Here is a 16,014-nt window from a genome sequence, read left to right as displayed (position 1 = left end):
ATTCGCCTGGGCTGTGTTGACAGCTCGAGTTAGACCTCAGACACAGACTGTGTCAGGGGGGCTGAAGAGGATGGGAAGCACGAAGAGGAAATTGCAGCCCCGTAGTGTATTCTGCCTCGGCTTCTGCACAGAAAGGATGGGAGAAACAGATGTTGCAACGACAGCGCGGGGTGACTTGCGCTGCTTCCATGAGAGCAGGCACCGGGAGCAGTGACAGACCCCAGGAATAACAAGTACCTTCCTGGGCTGGCAACGTCTCTGATTGAAATGAACTTCTGACACGGAGAAAACACTTTCCATTTCACCAGCGGCCATCCGGGTGCCTCTGGGGAGACCTCGCCCTCAAATGCTGCTGCCTGTTGCCTGTCATTAAGAGCATTCCTCTCCCCAGCACAGCGTTCCTCCTCCTTTATAGGAACGTAAACAAATTGTCTCTGCGCATTTGGAGCCCCACCTTCTAACGTGGAGAGACGCATCTGACCAAGGACAGACTACAACCACTCTGCAAGGCTTTGCTTTCATACACAGCAAACATCTGCTGGCTCTGGTTGAGCAAAACTGGTGGCAGAAGGAGTTTGCTCTGTCCCAAGGTAAAGCTGTGACAGTGGAGCGATCACACTGCCAGGGTCCATCCAGACCACAGGTTAAGGGCACTGTTCACTCCACAAACAAGGGAGCACCTAGAGGTGATGTGTTTTGTGGTGACATTACCCACTGTCACCTCCCCATTCCCTTGACTGCTCCACTGACCTTTTGCCATAGTAAATTACTCAGATGAAGCAACGTCACGCTGTTTGTTGTTGAAACTCATGTCAAAGCCATAGTAATAGCATCATTTGTGATGATGGACTTGTCTTTTGCTGTGATGAATGATGTTGTTAGCTACGAAAATTCCTAATATAAAGAGACAAGTCCAAACCGTGCTCCTTGTCCTACCGAAACACAGAGTTCAATGTCTAAAGAGATCCTGATATCTGGGTGGTTTTTCAAAAGCATGCAAACTTTGCTGTCAATGACAGTTTGTCAACTAATGGAATTTTCCAAAGTTCATAGGCACATACATACATTTGGAGACCCCAACATACCTTGACATCTATGTGTATGTGTGCATGCATTTCTCTCAGTGGCTTGCCTGAGGTCGTAAATGGAAGATGCAGCCTTCCCAGAGTGTTTTACCTACAAAGCCACCATTGCTTTCAGAGCAACAGAGCTTGCCAGGACATCAATCACAGAAAAGACAGCTGACAAGGGTCTTGAGAGCCCATCTCCCATCCGTACCCCACACAAAACCCCGACCAGTTCTGCTCAGAGTATTTATTACTGGCAGTTGAGCCCATGTGTGTAACAATAACTCGGTTTCAGCTTGTTGCCCATAGATAATCACCTGCTTTTGCTGCCTTCCCCCTGATGCTAAGGGCCATTTAGATAGCTCCCTTGGGGTTTCTCACAAATGTACAGCTTCCTCATGAAGGTAAACTAAAAGGGGGGAAAAAAAAGCTGTTTTCCCTAGGTACCACCACAGCTAAAGCCCAGGCTGAGCACTTTGCAGCTTTTTTTTGGTCACCCCCATTCATGCATCTAGCGCTGTCGCATCGTCCCCTCTAATCCAGGATTTAGATGAGCTTGTTTACCACAATCCCATTTTCCGTGTGATTTATCCCCAGCACCCGACATGGGAAGAGGCGAGCCTCACACACACACACGCGTGCGCGCTGCTGCGGGGATGAGCTCTTGCTTTAGGCACTTGCTTTTCTCTCATTAGTGGAAGCTAACAATAAGTGTGAGAGAATTGCAGACGTCAGAGGTAATTAGGAAGAAATTATTTCACGTTACCCAACAAAATGAGGTCTGTGAATAAAGCCTAATCCTGCTGTCTGCCCATTCTCTTTATCCCTAAATGACTCAGAGGTGGGGAGGGCACAAAATGCTCCCCACAGCGCGGGCCGCGGAGCAGCCACGAGGAGATGCAGCCATGCCTGACAGGGGCCACCTTGCTGCCATCCTCTGTCGGAACAAACCCTCCCCTCAACAGGACTGTGACACTGTTTAAACAATTAACCATTTCAAAAAGCCCAATCTCCTCACGGCCTAATTTTTTTGTAAATAAAAATGGTGACTTTGGAGTGTTCAGTCCCCTCAGGCCTCTGAGGGAACTGCTGTGCATTTTAGCGATTGCATAAAACCCTTCCTCAGTAATATCTCTGTTCCTATCATGGTATCCTTTTCCCAAACTGTCCAGTGTTTCTACTCTTCTTTCTGGTTCACGTTTCCTTCTATCTACAAACATACTCCATTGCTCTTTCTCCTGAGTAGTTTCCCTCACTCAGAGGGACACACGGACACCCAGCACCTGATGTGAACCACTCCAAACCCCTCATGGCAGCCTCATGACAGTTTAAAAATCAATTTTATACTTGTGGGAATTCACCAAGTTCATTTCATCACAGGATTTCTGTTTCTAGGCAATATTTTTCAGTAGAGCTGAGGAAGACGTAGTATTGATCAGGGAATGCGTAGAGTAGATTACCTTTCTGATCCAGGTAGTAGGTGACCATCATCTGTCAAACCTGCAGCTCCATAACAAAGATCTATGCTTTTCCATGCTTCATTCCTCAGTCATAGACATCTTGGTAATATTTCCAAAGCATCAATGGGACTATAAACGCATCTATCAGGTGTGCACGTCCGTATCTCAAGCATACATATTTACAGCCCTATGCACACAGACAGTGTCTCTGTGATCTATTTTCATACTTCCCATCCTTTGCCTCGTGATATTTGCAATGTATTATTTATATGGCTTCAGATCAAGGCTTTCTGCTTGCTGGTGAAAGGACAGCACCCTGTGAGGTGTTGTAGCGAGTGAATCTAGGCCTGAACAAAAACCAGTGCAGAGCACGACTGTGTATCTGACAGAGGTGCGTGCCATCGGTTCACTGCTTTAAAGCCAGCAGCACGTATACAGCGGCACACACACAGGATTCAGCCGAGCACAGGGACGTCCATCACTCAAAATCACAAGAGAGACAAAACATAGTGTGTGGACACCACAAGAAGTTACTTTCTTCTTTATTTGTTTCCAGTTTAATTATTTTCTAGTGAATTATTTATTTAACGTGCAGAGGGGTGCTCACCCTCCTCACCTCTCTTTGCTTTCACAACCAGGCACGGTTCTGCATTAAACGCGTCTCCTGCAATCGGCACCTTTTGGCAGCAGCACAGCACAAAATCTTACTGGGCTGTAAAATCTGACTGGGTTGCCTGGGGCACCTGCCAGTGATGGGTAGTAGCCCCCTGACACATACTGCTCGCCTGTGGACAGCCTTCATGTATCTCCCTGCCTTGTGACCTGCAGCCAGCCTGCCCTCTGCCCCCCGGCGGGTAGGAGAGTGCTGACAAGACAGACATGATACTGACCAGTAAGAATACTGTGAATATTAAGAAGTTCCTTTAACATTGATTATTAGCAATGTGATGATAATATTACTGGATTACCAGATTTTTTGTATGATTAGATCATTCTATTCCAGCAGGTGGGAAAAGCCAGGATGAAGGCAATTCAGGGAAAACATATAAGGACACTGCCATGCACTCTTGAAAAGCACTGGAGCAAAATCTCAGCTTTACTACTCCTGTATCTAATTGCTAATGAGCACCTTCACTAGAGCTGGGGGGTTAAGAGACTCAAAAAAGACTTGAGTGCATTGGAAAACCTCTCTTGTGGGATGTGAGGCAGATCAGCCATAGTCCAAAGATACACATTGTCTCAAGGTATGGGGGAGACTTTGTGAAAGACATGCAAAGAAACCAGGTCTTCCCAGTTCAAGGGACTGCAAAGTCCTCAGCAAAGTCTGGTGTAGCATATGGCTGTACAGAAATAGATAGATGTATTTTCTCTAAAGGGCTTTTGTGCTTTCTAAAAAATATGTTGAATGAGGAAGTCTGTGTGGTCTCTTATGACCACTGTTATGATTCTTTGGTGAAACAGAAGTGCAAGGACTGGTACTGAAGCACCCATGTCTGTACCAGGGGACAGTCCTGCAGTCTCTGGGACATATGTGGCTCTGCTGTGCATCATCCATCAGTGCTGGCCCTTCTCCTCACCAGGGGCTCCTGTCAGGCCATGCCTTTATAATTGTCCCTGGGAGAGTCTCCAAGCTCAGATCCACTTGCTTCACCATCTTAGCCCAGATATGCTCAACTCCTGTCACCCTGATAGCCACTGAAAGCTAAATCCAGGTCCTCCTGCTCCCCGCTCTAACCTGAGTAACTGGGGGACCACTCCTTTCCAGCAGGTCCAACATGGCCAGAGAGACAGGCAGAAGGCTGTCTGTCTTTTCTCTCTACCTGTTAACTTTCAGAGTCCTGTTTTTCTACCTGTTTTCTCCTTTCTGTCTTACAGTCACTTATACGCACTTCTAGGAGCGTCTGTGAAGCTGTGCAGGTACCAGAGGGATAAAATGAAGGAGTATGGGAGAAGCTAAGCATGCAGGAAAAAAAAAAAAGAAAAAAAAAAAGAAAACCATACCCACTTAAAGATTTACTTAGTGCAGAAGGTCTGCATTTTAGAGTAGAAGTTAATGGAGTTGTAAGGGTTTTTAGCAGCCAAGAACATGGCCTCCAGCATCCATTTCCTATCCCCAAGTCACATGTGGTTATGAGCTGGAAGCTCTGCATCTTAATTCACTATTTTTGCTCCTTGCTTCATAGTGGGTATCGCATTCTGGAGTAGTTCATTCTGGTTTGGTCAGAGGGAGAGGTCTTCTAATTAGTTGCTGCAATTGCTGTGTAAAGTCTACCCAGAAAAATGGTGCAGCAGCCTATTCTTGTAGCTGGAATTCATGTCACGTGTGATGTCCTGCCTTTGCCAGGGCATATTTTGCCATCTTGGGCAAAAAGTTCCATTTTTGCTTGGATATACATGTGCTGAGCTGTCATAGGGGATGCACATGATAGACACAAAGGTGTTAATTTGTCTCATGGCTAAGCTAATATTCAGGTGTGTAATGGGCCAGATCCTGCTATAGGATGCAGCCTCACCTATACAACTGGTCTCGTGTAAGTCAAGGCACTCTTCTCCCAGCATAGGAAACAGGCAACATGGCAAACTCCACTCTGGAGTCTCTTTACCAGTTGGTGGACGCAATAATAAAGTCAGAACAATTTTCTGGGACTAGCTGGAGATTCAGAGGTTTCAAGCTATGTTTAAAGAGGATCTGAACAAACAGTTCTGAGCCAAATTAATTCTTGGTGCAACTCTAATGAGGCTGGAGGAACTGCACCTGGGATGATTTGCGTCCCACACAATATGTCAGTGGTCAATCTCTCAATATGCCTGGCTACAAGCATCTTTAAAAATTATGTTCTCTTTATAGTACTAAATTCTGATCTGCCAGATGTGGTAGCCAATGAGCCCTTCCTCACTAAATACTGAGAGGATTATGCATAGATACTGAAGTATCCTAATCAGCCTCTTGGTGAACCTTAATTGATCCATTACCGACAATAACTATTTGCTGAAGTTTTTATTCTGGTTTTTCACTTGTGTAAGTAGCATATGTAATTTCATTGGCTGGCTATTTTAAACCATAGGGGACCATTGGTGGAACAGTACAAATCCCTCTGAAATCCAAAATTGCCAGCTGCAATTATAGTCTGCATCTAGCATCTTCTCTAAGGACTATAAATGCTTCACTACTTTAATTTTGCTTGCCATTTGCATCACTGCGTGACAATTCCTGAGCGATGGCAAAGGATGGATTCAGTAATGAAGTCTGGACAGTAAAGAAATACTGTCTAAATTGCAATTTTCTGTTTCAAGCCAACATTTATCAGTCTGTGTGTATGGATACATCACATGTAGATACAAAGCACTGGTAAGACAGGTACCTTCGTTTTGGCTGAAATATTTGTGGGTTTCTGAATATTAGAGATGAAGAAAGTTGTTTTCTCCTCATATTGCTTGATTTTTTTTAACTTCTCAAAAGACTGAAATGCTAGAGTTGTAAATACTGGTAATTAAAAGGCCAGATTGGCAACTATATTATTCCAGATAAGGCTTGTGAAATTTGACCAATTTCAGTGATGTTCCATTGGAATAAACCAGGAATGAAACAGTAGTGGCTCAGCTATTTTTTCAGCTCGTATATACACATTAATGATTTGAACTATTCGTGAATGCCTTAAGTCCCACCTATATTAGAAGACAATGATTAAGAGTTATACCTCAGACTGAATGAGTAGAGATACAATTGGGAAAACAAACAACAACATTGTGAGAATATGTGGCGTACACAGGAAGGGTTCTGGGTATTGCCAAATATTAGTTTCCCTTGTTAAAAAGAGATATGCTGAAGAAACATTCTTTAAAGGGGAAAAAGCAGGTTTTGGAGAGGTGAGATATAAAATATTTATAATAAAAAACACCTGGGGCACAGTGAGCTGTGCAGAGTCAACGTTTGCAAATGACACTATTTACCTTCATCAGACAGAGCTGTAAAATTTCTGAGAGACCCAAGTAATTCAGGCAAATGGGCAAGACAGTGGAACTGCTGTTCAATGTCATTGCAAGGTCAAGCAGTGCACAGCAAGATAGGCTAAAAGACAAAAAACTTCACCTCTTCACATACTTCAAAAGGGTTCAAAATGAATCATATCAGCACTGGGACCCTTGGTATCATGTGGTGTTCCAGAGCTCCCTGTGCAGCTGCAGTCTATTAGGCTGAATAAAGACTAGAAAATCAGTACTACTGAATCTATACTACTGAAAAATCAGTACCAGCAACAGTGCGGTGCCATCTTGCATACTTTGGGCATCACTGCTGAGGCCCTCTAACAAGAACACTGAAGAATTAGAGAAGTCTTGGAGTAGGCTAAGCGTGATTCAGCACAAAGACTTTCAAAGACAGACTGGAAAGATGCGATTAGTTTATGCTAAAGAAGTGATAAACAAGGTCATGAAAAAAAAAAGTAGATAAAATACAGACAGAGGTATTTACCAGAAGCTCCTATTCTTCCTGTCTCCACAACATTGTAGCAGTGTTCCCCTCTTAGCCCTCTCACCGACAGAAAAAAAGAAAACCCACAAGAAAAATCCCAGCAACTGGCTTGTCTTCTGCTTGTGGTTTTCTCAGAGTCACACTGAAGGACAATTAACGGCATTCACCAGCTCTGCATACCACCAAGGTGATAAGAGTATTAAACTGATGCCAGAAATCATGGTTGGAGCATACGAGGTTTTTAGACATTTCTACCTGACCTCAGTTTACTAATTCTTGACTGAAATCTTCCACATTTAATGGCATCCCTCTATACCCCATGCAATACAGCAAACCAGAACAGCTGGTGAATAACACTGTTAGGAAGAAGAAAGAATCTAAACAGGGTAAATCTGTCCAAACTGACCCAACAAAACGAGGTACTGAAGGATGTAAATATTTTGGATCAGGAAAAGATTTACCTACTCATGGGAGATGCAGTCAGAAGAGAAAGTTACACCATTGCCCTTTGGCCAAACCAACTAAGATCTTATCAAATGGCACTGGCAGCTACAGTCCAAAACGTTATCAAAGCTGAACGCTTCCCAACGGTGCACTGAAACAAACCAACCCCACATAGTACATGCTGATACTTAACACAACCAAAGATCCCACAGGATATGCCAGGAAAATAAAATGGGGCGTTTTATGGGAGGTTATATTGGAGCAGAAATAACGTCCAGGTCTTCCCTCCCCATAGCTCTTCTTCTTGAACATTGTGAACAAGCAGATCTCAAATGTCGACAGACTAAGGATAAAAACTGCATCCCATCACATATTTCCAAAAGCTAGAGTTAGAACAATGTGTCCTACCTTGTTAGCTTTGTCCCAATCTGCTGCCTAAGTTCGAGCCTCTCTTCATCAGTCTGCATGGGGAGGATGTTCTTTTCCTCCAGCTCTCGCTTGGAAGGCCTGTTGCTTAGTTTGATTGCTAAAGAGTCCTTCCTGCAGACTTTCATTGCCAGGGAGCCTGTGGGAGAGAGGAGAGGCTCTGCCAAAGGAGGTGTCATCATTTCATTACAGCATGCAGCAGGCAAAGAAATACTAGCCAAGGGAAGATACTAGGCTCTCATTTACATTGGTATGGGCTGTGGGAAAAGGGGCGTCAATTAACTTCATGTGCTCAATTAACCTCAATTCATATCATAATAAGGAAAAGCTGAATTTGGTAGGTATACAGGAAGAACAAATTAAAATATTGCTCCATAAAGGGGAGTGGAGAAGCAGGGCTTGTTTCAGAATTGCCAGTAGCATCTGTATCTTTCTCTAGCACAGTGCTTCTGAACCACGTAAGGGAATGAATAATTCAGCCTCAGAATCTGGGCAGGCAGCAGAGCTACAGCACATGGAAAGAGAGAGGTATCTCTCTCTCTTTTGCAATGTGACATCAAGACGTCCAAGCTAGCACTAGAAGGAATCAAAAGTCAATCAGAAGCACCACACAGCTCTCTGTACATCACCTGGTGCTGCTTCTCAGGCAGTGACAGTGGCAAAGACGCTGTGCAAACCAGTGGCCTTTCCCGGCTCATGCTTGCTTTCCTAGGCTTGTGCCCAAAGCAGTTTGAGCGGGGAAGAAAGACAGACACAGGCCGAGAGAGAGACAAAAACCCATGAGAGGTTTTGGGCTTTGGCAGGAGAGTCCAAGGTAGTGCAGCTCTGCTCTGTTTCTTTAAGAGCAAAGACTGCTTAATTTCACTTGCAGGGTAAGGGAGGATTCTGAGGAGATTAAAGATGCCCATTTTAAAATCTCTTTTGTGTGTGTTTTAAAAAGGGTGTTGTTTGCTTGCATTGCTCCCAGTTTTCAGAAAAGAAGAAATCCAAGGGCCTGACACTTCAGCTCGACCTGCAGGATGACAACCAGTTTTGGTCTTTGTGGGAGAGTCCTGTGATGCCAGCTCAGGCAGGGGATGGGTTTTCTCAGAGGTCGGGAAGGGGCTGCTCCAGACTGTAACTGAGATACAGCTATCAATTAACCTCTTCTCTTCTTATCTGAGCCCAGTTCTCTGATCATGACCCCTTCCAAAGTATGCGCAGACGTACCATTCTGACATGATTTAATACATACTATATGTAAAAGCTCTGATTCTCTATCAGTGGCACTTATTTAACCCTCTTGAAGTAACTCTATTGAGCTGATCTTGACTTTCGCCAAAGGCAGGGCTTCTCTGCACCATGGGCACTTGGGGAAGTGAATTCAGAAGTCAATTTGGAAGTGAAGTAATAAAAGCCAAAACCAGTCATTTGAATTCTCTCTGAAGAGCTACCCAGGCAGGGATTCATATGGACTAGGGAAGTCACTGTAAAGTCACACTGCTTGTTATTTTGGATTAATTTGCCAAGCATGCCCATGTAGTGAAGCCCTGACAGATACAAAAGCCACAGTCAAGAAAGAAAATTCACAGGCCTTGTGTGTCCCTTGTGCATTCAGAGTAAAAATTCAATGAGAAAGGAAAAATGGCATGAGTCTTACTTGTAAATAACGAGTTATCCTCATCTTCATCTTCCTCTTCCTCCTCTTCCTGTCTTGTGTAGAGGCAGGAAGAGTCTTCGTAGTCGGTTTCATGAGGCACATTTTCTTTATTGTCATCGCATTCGATCACAACAGTTGGCACTTGTCTCATGTCTGGAAGGCCCCCAGGTCCTGTTTTTGTAACACTGTCACCTGTGTGTAAACCAGAGCTGTTGGGAAACAAAAACAAATAAATAAACTAAAGAGAACAGCTCAATGGAAGACCTGAGATGCTTCTCTCACTGTATTTAGGAAAGCAGTGGTCTTTCATCCTTTTCCGAGAAGAAACGAGGACGGAAAGATCTTCATGACCAGCAAGACATTTAATGGGTTTAAACTGAGCACACACTACATTTGAGGTGCCAGATTTGTTAGGGAGAGGCAGGACAGCATGCAGGCAGCAGTAGTGGCAGCCAGGACTGAGAATTAAAGATCTCCAGGGTTAGTGAGAACTGCACCAGCTACTCAAGAGCGATAAGCATGTCTTCAGCCTGCGGTGTCTGTGTGACCTCTCCGGTGGTATGCAGGCAGGCAGGAGAAAACAGCTCACCTGGATGCAATAGGTGGAGCGAGGGAGCAGGAGGAAGGAAAGGTATATATTGTAGAAAGGCAGAAGGAAACCATGCCTTCCACTCCCTGGGCAAGAATGTGTTGATTGACTTGAGAGGAAGGCAAGGGCACAACTTGCTGAAGCACATGGGACTGACAATGTGAAACTGGGCTTGGACAACAAGAGACTTTGGGAGCTGGTGAGAAAAACAAGGAAGGGAGCTAAAACCTGGGAGGCTACTTTGCTAACAGCACAGTTACGTGTTGTGGGGGCTGCAGTGACGATGTCCCTTCTCCTGCCCTGGCTTCTCCCTCCGGCCAGCTGCTAGATCAACCTGAATTGGAACTAACAGCCTATTTCTTTTGTCACATAAAGTGTGATCAATGATGTCCTGCAGCTTACTAAGTTAAGACCAGTGGTCAGTACTACCACCTAGTACACCTAGGAACATGTAAATACAAGTAGGGAAACAGGAACACGAGGAGGTGAAGATCAAAGGCAAACTAAAGGTGAAAGGAAAAGTCAGGAACAGAACGATGTTTCCCAATCCATTTTTATCTAATAGCTCATGTTGCTTTTCCAATGTGAAAAGAGAATGACAGACTAGCAGGCAAAAATGATGGCTGCTCAGGTTTGTTCCTGAGTCAGCAGAAACTGCCCTCTCTCTTAAAGTCCCAGCTGAGGCAACAGCTATATGGGGAACATTTGCACGCTGGCCATCCTCTTTATGTCAAATTCCCATTTTACTCTCCAGAAGAACGTAGATGTGAAACCAGATGTGCTGACCAAGTTGCACTTGAGACACACAAATTTTGCTCCGACCTTACTGAGAGCTGAGTAGCTTCAATTCCCTTGAATATTTTAGCCTGCTCAGAATACCAGAGGCATTCTGCATCTTGAAAAAATGTATTCTTCTTTTTAAATGATTTTCTACTGAGTCAACTTGAAACACTTCTCTTTCTTCTAACCCTGAAGTTAACACGGACTTTTAAATGGTTGCCAGATAACATCCCAGAAAGACTTTTAAAAACGTACTTCTGGGTATATAATGCTAGTCCATGATGTGTTTAAGGATTAAGGAGAAGAAAAGGCTTCAGAACCTGTAAGCAAGCCATACCATGCTGTTATTATCATCTTCAGCTTCAAAGAAATAATTTTGTTAATTGTAACATTTACTATAGGTAAACTAACCAACAATGAGATGCATAGCTTTACTGGATGCCTTGAACACAGGAGCTCCATTTTTGTAGTGATAGTCCATGTTTTGTACCATAAAGTAAGAGAGATTCATGAAGAACTGGCTTGTGAATTTTTGTATTAGACTTCAATGAGTCTGACCCCAAAAAATTTATCCCAGAAGTAGCTCTAAAATTACGCTGCTAAATTCTCCTAATGACATATAAATGCACTACAGTCTTTAAAAACTTTCAACTAATTTAAATTTATTTATATGCTTTATGAATTTTAATTTTATGAACATTTTTATATCTGTTTTCTCTGTAACCTGCTTTTTCATAACTCTTTTAAAAAGGAAAGGTAGGAAATTAAAAAGTGTAGAATTCAATTTCCAAGAGAAACTAAATGCTGTGAAATTCTGTTAACACTGCTAAAAAAAAAAAAAAAAAGGAGGAAATAAAAACCTTCCAATAGTGAATACAACCACAGCATCATTCAGTTAATTTTAAAACAGCACATACAAAGAGAGTAAGTACAAATTCACTAATACAAATTCACTAAGTCCCTTCTGTAAGTATAAATGAAAGGATCAAAAAGTAGTTCGGCATCCAGGACCATTTGGCGCTGCCCTGTTCTGCGAAGGATGCATGTAGGTTACAGATGCATCCTTACGGGTGAGCACGTAGGGTAGCAAACATCAAAGCAGTTCATCAATTTAGGTTGCCAAGTAGGTATCGGATGGCAACAAGATTTACAAATTACCACAGAGGATCTTTATTTGAACTAGTGATCTAGAAATAGGCAGCTTCTCATTTCATTGTAATTCTTCTGAATCATCTACTTTCTTGATAATACTACTTTCTATTTAAAGCCCCTCATTTTTCCTGGTGTTTTGTGTTCTTCTTGATTAAAATCAGCCTCTTCCACAGCATTTTGACTAAGTCAGCTGCCTAAGCAAAGCACTTCTGAAATACATGTAGTACTGCAGTATACTTAAGAAAGACAAATCAAGGTCACCGGAGATTCCATTATGTATAAATTCCTCTGGGTCTTTAAGCAAAACCCCACATGGTCAGGTGGTCTACACCACAAAAAAAATGTAGCATTTACCAAAAAGCACACTATTGTTTCAAACAGCCCATTTTAAATCAGCTTTGTGTTTTGCAACAAAATTAGAGAACAAAGCTACAGCTAAGCAAGTACTTGTTTTAAGAAGATAAATGTATCTTAACACATAGATTTGAATAATTCATAGCTACTAGTACAAGTACTTGCAACTACTGTTGCATCATTTTTGTGTGATCAAAACAGCAGGAAAGTTGCACCATGATAGCTTACAACGTTTATAGCGAGAAAACATTTTAAAAAATCAGAATTTAAGTGTATGAGTGACTCATGGTACGGACAAAATCAAAAAAGCAAAAAGTGAAATCCCGCCTGTAAAATCAAGTGGGGAAAAAAATGCATGCTTCTCATCTGTCATCCCAGGCTCTTTGATTTTGGAATAAAGAGTTACATTTTTATCAGCAGGTTTTCAGATCCACAGTACATTCTTCTGTACTTAACAGCTATAACAAAAATCTGAAAAAAACTTCAAACCACTGTACATACACTTCTATAAAACAGGCATATGTGTGAGAGAGAGAAGGCAGAGCTATAAATATTAAGTGCTTCTATCCTTAGGCAATGCTAAAGTTTAGACAAAAAGCAATTCTCTTGACAAGTTTTATGGAAGATAAATGTTTTCTGACTCAAATATGTTTTGTAAGATTTACAAGACACTGGCAGGAATGTCTAATGCATTTTATTTCATAAATCTACAGTCTGAGGCTGAACTGGGTGTACCAGAGGAACTGGTCTCACACACTGTCTTTTTGGACACAGCAATTTTTCACTGCTTCGCCAGGGATGCAATTCTAGCTTGGAGTGAGATATTGCCACTTAACAGCTCTTTAGTACATACGTTGAACAAAGTGAGGCCTTGATCCAGCTGCTAGTGTACAAGACCCCACAGAGTAATTGTAATTAATTGTTGTCTTACCAGACAGAGAACTATACAGGCAAGACAGATGGGAAGGCCATTTCAGATCAAGAAGTTGCCTCCCTAAGTCAAAATTAAAGATACCTTCCAGTGGCACAAGAGGGTTTCTAAAGCCTCGTTTGCTGCTCTTTGTGACACATGGCTTGTGGGCAGCATCTTTCTTCTCAAATTAATTTCAGTCAGGAGGGTGAAACCTGCTGTGGACTTTGGTGGCAGGGCTTGTCAGCTTTTCATCAACTCTGCAAATGCATTCTGAAATGGTAAAAAATGACGCCTGAATCCAGTGTTTTACTTACGCTTGACACATGCTTTGGGCTGAAGGGGAAGTAGGGCACAAATTGGCAACAGAGGTTGCAGAAAAAAGGTTATGTGGAAATTACACTCTTCTCTGTTTCAACTTAATCTATTATAAAGCTGGTAATTCATCAGGGAAAACAGAGGCAAACTGGCAGCACAAATGACATGTCATAACAGTCATACTATGACAAGGGACAGATTGCCCTTCTGAGAATAGGTTATGAATATATGTTATGAGTACCAGAAAATGCTTGCAATCAGAAGTGTTAAGCGTGCAAATGAACTTAATGTTCTATAATGTCTGTAATAAAACTGAATAAAAAAAAAGCCAGGAATTAACTGCCATTTTAAGTCATAAGAACAACTGGGACTTGAATAGCTATTACATGCTCTTAATGTACCTTAAGACATATAACGTATTAACATGCACTAGATCTAGGTGAGGCAGTAACATGCAACCGCTCCTGCAGAGGGAAAAACAGAGGCAGAGAAGCTCAGCAGCTTTCTCAAGGTCAAAGACAGCTAAATGACTTCTGGCTTCCAGGCCAGTACAGAGGGACAGCTCACTTTTCCCTGGCAAGCTTCTGGCTCATTGGCAAAGCACCGATTTCAAGTACCAGCCTTCAGATATTGTTAGACTATCTGAATTCCAGAGACCTCATCTGTGAAAGCTAAAAATCCAGATTGCTAGAGGAGGGGGGGGATGTTTCAGTCTTTCATTCTTTGCTCCTGTCCACACTCATAGTCCTGGTAAGAGAAGAGTTTTGAAGTCTAAGGAAAGTTTACTGAGCAAAATGTGGAATTGATACAAACTGGTTATAGATGCAGTGAATATCCACGGAGTCTGGAGTTTCCACTGCACCAGGACCAAAGAAACTAGAGACAAGGAAGAAAAAAAAAATCGAGCAGAAAACCTGATCTGCACTTGTCTACATGATCCTCCCTTATTAAAAACAAAACACTATTCTAAATAATCCCCCAAATTAGCAGACTTTGCAGAATTATTACTGCAGCACCCTGGCAATTATTCTATAAAGTTGTAGGGTTCTTTCGAGATAAAGACTGGATCAGCAAAAATAAACGCTGCCAATGAACTTAGCATTCCCCAGCAGGTACCTCAGAGACTCGTCAGGCGCTTTCATCTCCTCAAGATTATTGACCCAACAGCAGTGACCCAGTACACTGTTATCTGCAAGGCACAGTAAAGCTTAGGATGTTGCTGCATACGCTATGCATGCAACAGATGGAAGTACACTACCAAAATTTAAATAAAGGAATGAAGATCTAGGATTTTGCAGTTTTAATAGGCCCTTAAGACCTCTGGGCTGAAGTGTCCAACCACAAATACTGCAGTATGATTTCTGTTGCGTTTAATCAAGATTTTATACAATTAAGGGAAAAGAACTGCTGTCAAAAATAATAGAGAACAGCAGAATTTGGTGCAGATAATCCTGTCCCAAGTTAAATAAATATATTTCAAAAGCCTGCACAAATCTTCAAGAAAAGTTAGCAAATTTACCAAGATCACAATGTGGCCTGAAAAGGCAATTAAAAAATTTAACAGCAAGTGTCAGGTCTGCAGACCTGTGAATACTTTGACATATTTTTACCTCTAAATACTAAGAAAATAACAACTGCTGTTGCAGAGGAAACAGCTATCACCTATTTTCTCCCTTGTGAATACAAAAGTTATTGATTTGTTTTGACAAGGAGAATAACTGAAGTACTCAATACTTTATTTCATGATTGAAATAATAGTTAATCAATGCAAAAAGGCTATGAGAAACCAACTGTCTGCAATATCATGAACTAGGATTAATTTTCATTTTAAATGTGAAATGTCAGTGCCACAACCTTTCCTTATTTTCTTCTGCAAAGGGAGGCAATTGCTTCATATTGGGAATTGCTTATCCAGTTTTTAACAAGCAGCAGAGCTACAGCACCAAATTAATAGTTAAAACCAAACAGCATCACCTTCTTTAAATCAGTTAAACTTATTTGTAGACATAAACATGACGGATGCCTAGAAATTGGAGCATTCATTGCTGTAGGGCAACAGATGTCACAATGAAGTCATACTCGGAGATGTCACTGGGCTCAGGATAACAAAGTGCCTTCTGCATGCAGTGTGAGCCAGCCAGTAGGACATCCGACCTGTGCTGGGGATGGCGTGGGCAGTGCAGCCCCAAAGGAGCCTTTGGGAGACACCAGCCACCCTCTGTGCTTGGTGCATCGAACCTTGGGGTGATGCAGATGCGTCCGATCAGCCCTGCCAGCAATGTGATAGTCAAGTGGGTAGTCACTGGGCTCAGGGAGAAATGTGAATGCTCTTTCCAGTCCTACCCCTACAGTCCTTTTACTGGTGGGAACAGGAATCCCCCCCACAGCCCTAGCAGTTTTTCCC

The 16,014-nt window shown here is 42.4% G+C and overlaps 1 protein-coding gene across 1 annotated transcript in view; it reads right to left on the bottom strand.

Moving 5' to 3' along the window:
• Positions 1 to 16,014, bottom strand: part of PHACTR1 (phosphatase and actin regulator 1) — a 303,624-nt gene that overhangs the window by 43,303 nt on the left and 244,307 nt on the right. The window contains exons 7-8 of the mRNA XM_037380131.1: positions 9,508 to 9,716; positions 7,851 to 8,007 (exon numbers count right to left, since the gene is read on the bottom strand). Coding sequence (XP_037236028.1) covers positions 7,851 to 8,007; positions 9,508 to 9,716 — 366 coding nt within the window. The remainder of the gene's footprint in view (positions 1 to 7,850; positions 8,008 to 9,507; positions 9,717 to 16,014) is intronic.

Source organism: Falco rusticolus, chromosome 3, assembly GCF_015220075.1.
Source record: "Falco rusticolus isolate bFalRus1 chromosome 3, bFalRus1.pri, whole genome shotgun sequence".
NCBI lineage: Eukaryota > Metazoa > Chordata > Aves > Falconiformes > Falconidae > Falco > Falco rusticolus.
The sequence above is the reverse complement of the archived record's forward strand: the minus strand, read 5'-3'. Positions and strand labels throughout refer to the sequence as shown.